Source organism: Dipodomys ordii, unplaced genomic scaffold (genome assembly GCF_000151885.1).
Source record: "Dipodomys ordii isolate 6190 unplaced genomic scaffold, Dord_2.0 Scaffold10, whole genome shotgun sequence".
Taxonomy (NCBI): domain Eukaryota; kingdom Metazoa; phylum Chordata; class Mammalia; order Rodentia; family Heteromyidae; genus Dipodomys; species Dipodomys ordii.
The window spans coordinates 14,496,504-14,497,468 of record NW_012267226.1 but is presented as its reverse complement, the minus strand read 5'-3'; the positions used below and the strand labels follow the sequence as shown (position 1 = coordinate 14,497,468).

General features: G+C 71.2%; 1 protein-coding gene across 1 annotated transcript in view; it reads right to left on the bottom strand.

The window, feature by feature from the left end:
• Nucleotides 1-658, bottom strand: part of LOC105980599 (chromosome unknown open reading frame, human C11orf87) — a 1,428-nt gene extending 770 nt beyond the window's left edge. Inside the window, 1 exon segment of the mRNA XM_013009480.1 lies at nt 429-658. Coding sequence (XP_012864934.1) covers nt 429-658 — 230 coding nt within the window.
• Nucleotides 659-965: the final 307 nt, after the last annotated feature.

The following is a 965-nucleotide window of genomic DNA, read 5'->3' as shown; positions in this document are numbered from 1 at the left end:
CCGGCCAAGGACGGGGGGAGCCACTGCTGGCAGGTGCCGCCGGCCACGGGGCTCCGGGCGCCGGCCGGGAGAGCCGCTCTCCTCCGCTCCCCTTCTGGAAGGATCTTTTTATCTAGTTTATTTTTTTCCCTCGCAGAGGCGCCCGGCTGCAAAGAGAACAGGCTTCGTTAGGGTCCTCGCCGCCGCTGCCCCAGGGCGGCGCAAGGGACTGAGGATCGGTCCGCCCCGCCGAGCGAGCGAGCGAGTGAGCCCCGCCGGGGAGCCGCCGTTCCCCACCGCAGCCCGGGGTGCAGGGTGAGGGGGAGTGGGGGCTAAGGTCGGACCCACCGCCCGGCCCGGCGCCCCCTGGACGAACCCGCAAAGCGGGGGGGGGGGTCTGCGCCCCGCACCGCCCGGCTCCGCACATTACTCAGCAGTTCCCGCAGCCGAACCGCGTCCTTCACAACTTTCCACCCGCCCCGGGCTCCCTGAGCCCCGATCCTGCCCCCCCCACCCTTCCCCCCAGCACCCACCCCCTCCCAGGGCCACCAAGTGGGTCCCAGGGGAGCACGGCGCTCCTTTGCTCCCCCTCCCCCCCCAGGCTCTTCCTCTCAGGATCTGGTGTCCCAGTCCCGGGGGAGGGGGGGTGGTGGAAGGACAGACAGTCCTGGCACCGCATCCCCACTCTGCCTCGGTCCCCGCCCGCGGGCTGGGGCACAGGATCGTGCCCCGGGCGTGTGTCTGTTTCTCTGGCTGCTGCTCTCCCCCCCCAGAACCCCGCTCCAAAAGAGAAGGAGCTGAACACCTCTCTCCTCGAGGCCGAGGCTCATCCCCGCCAACGCCCCCTTCCCCCCAACTCCCCGCGCCACCCACCGGGGAGCTGCAAGTACAGGGGGGAGGGTTCCCGCCTGCAAAGTTTGGGCATCGGATCTTCTCTCTGGCCTTCCCGAGCCCTCGCCCTCCACCGTCCCCCCCCCCAGCCCCCA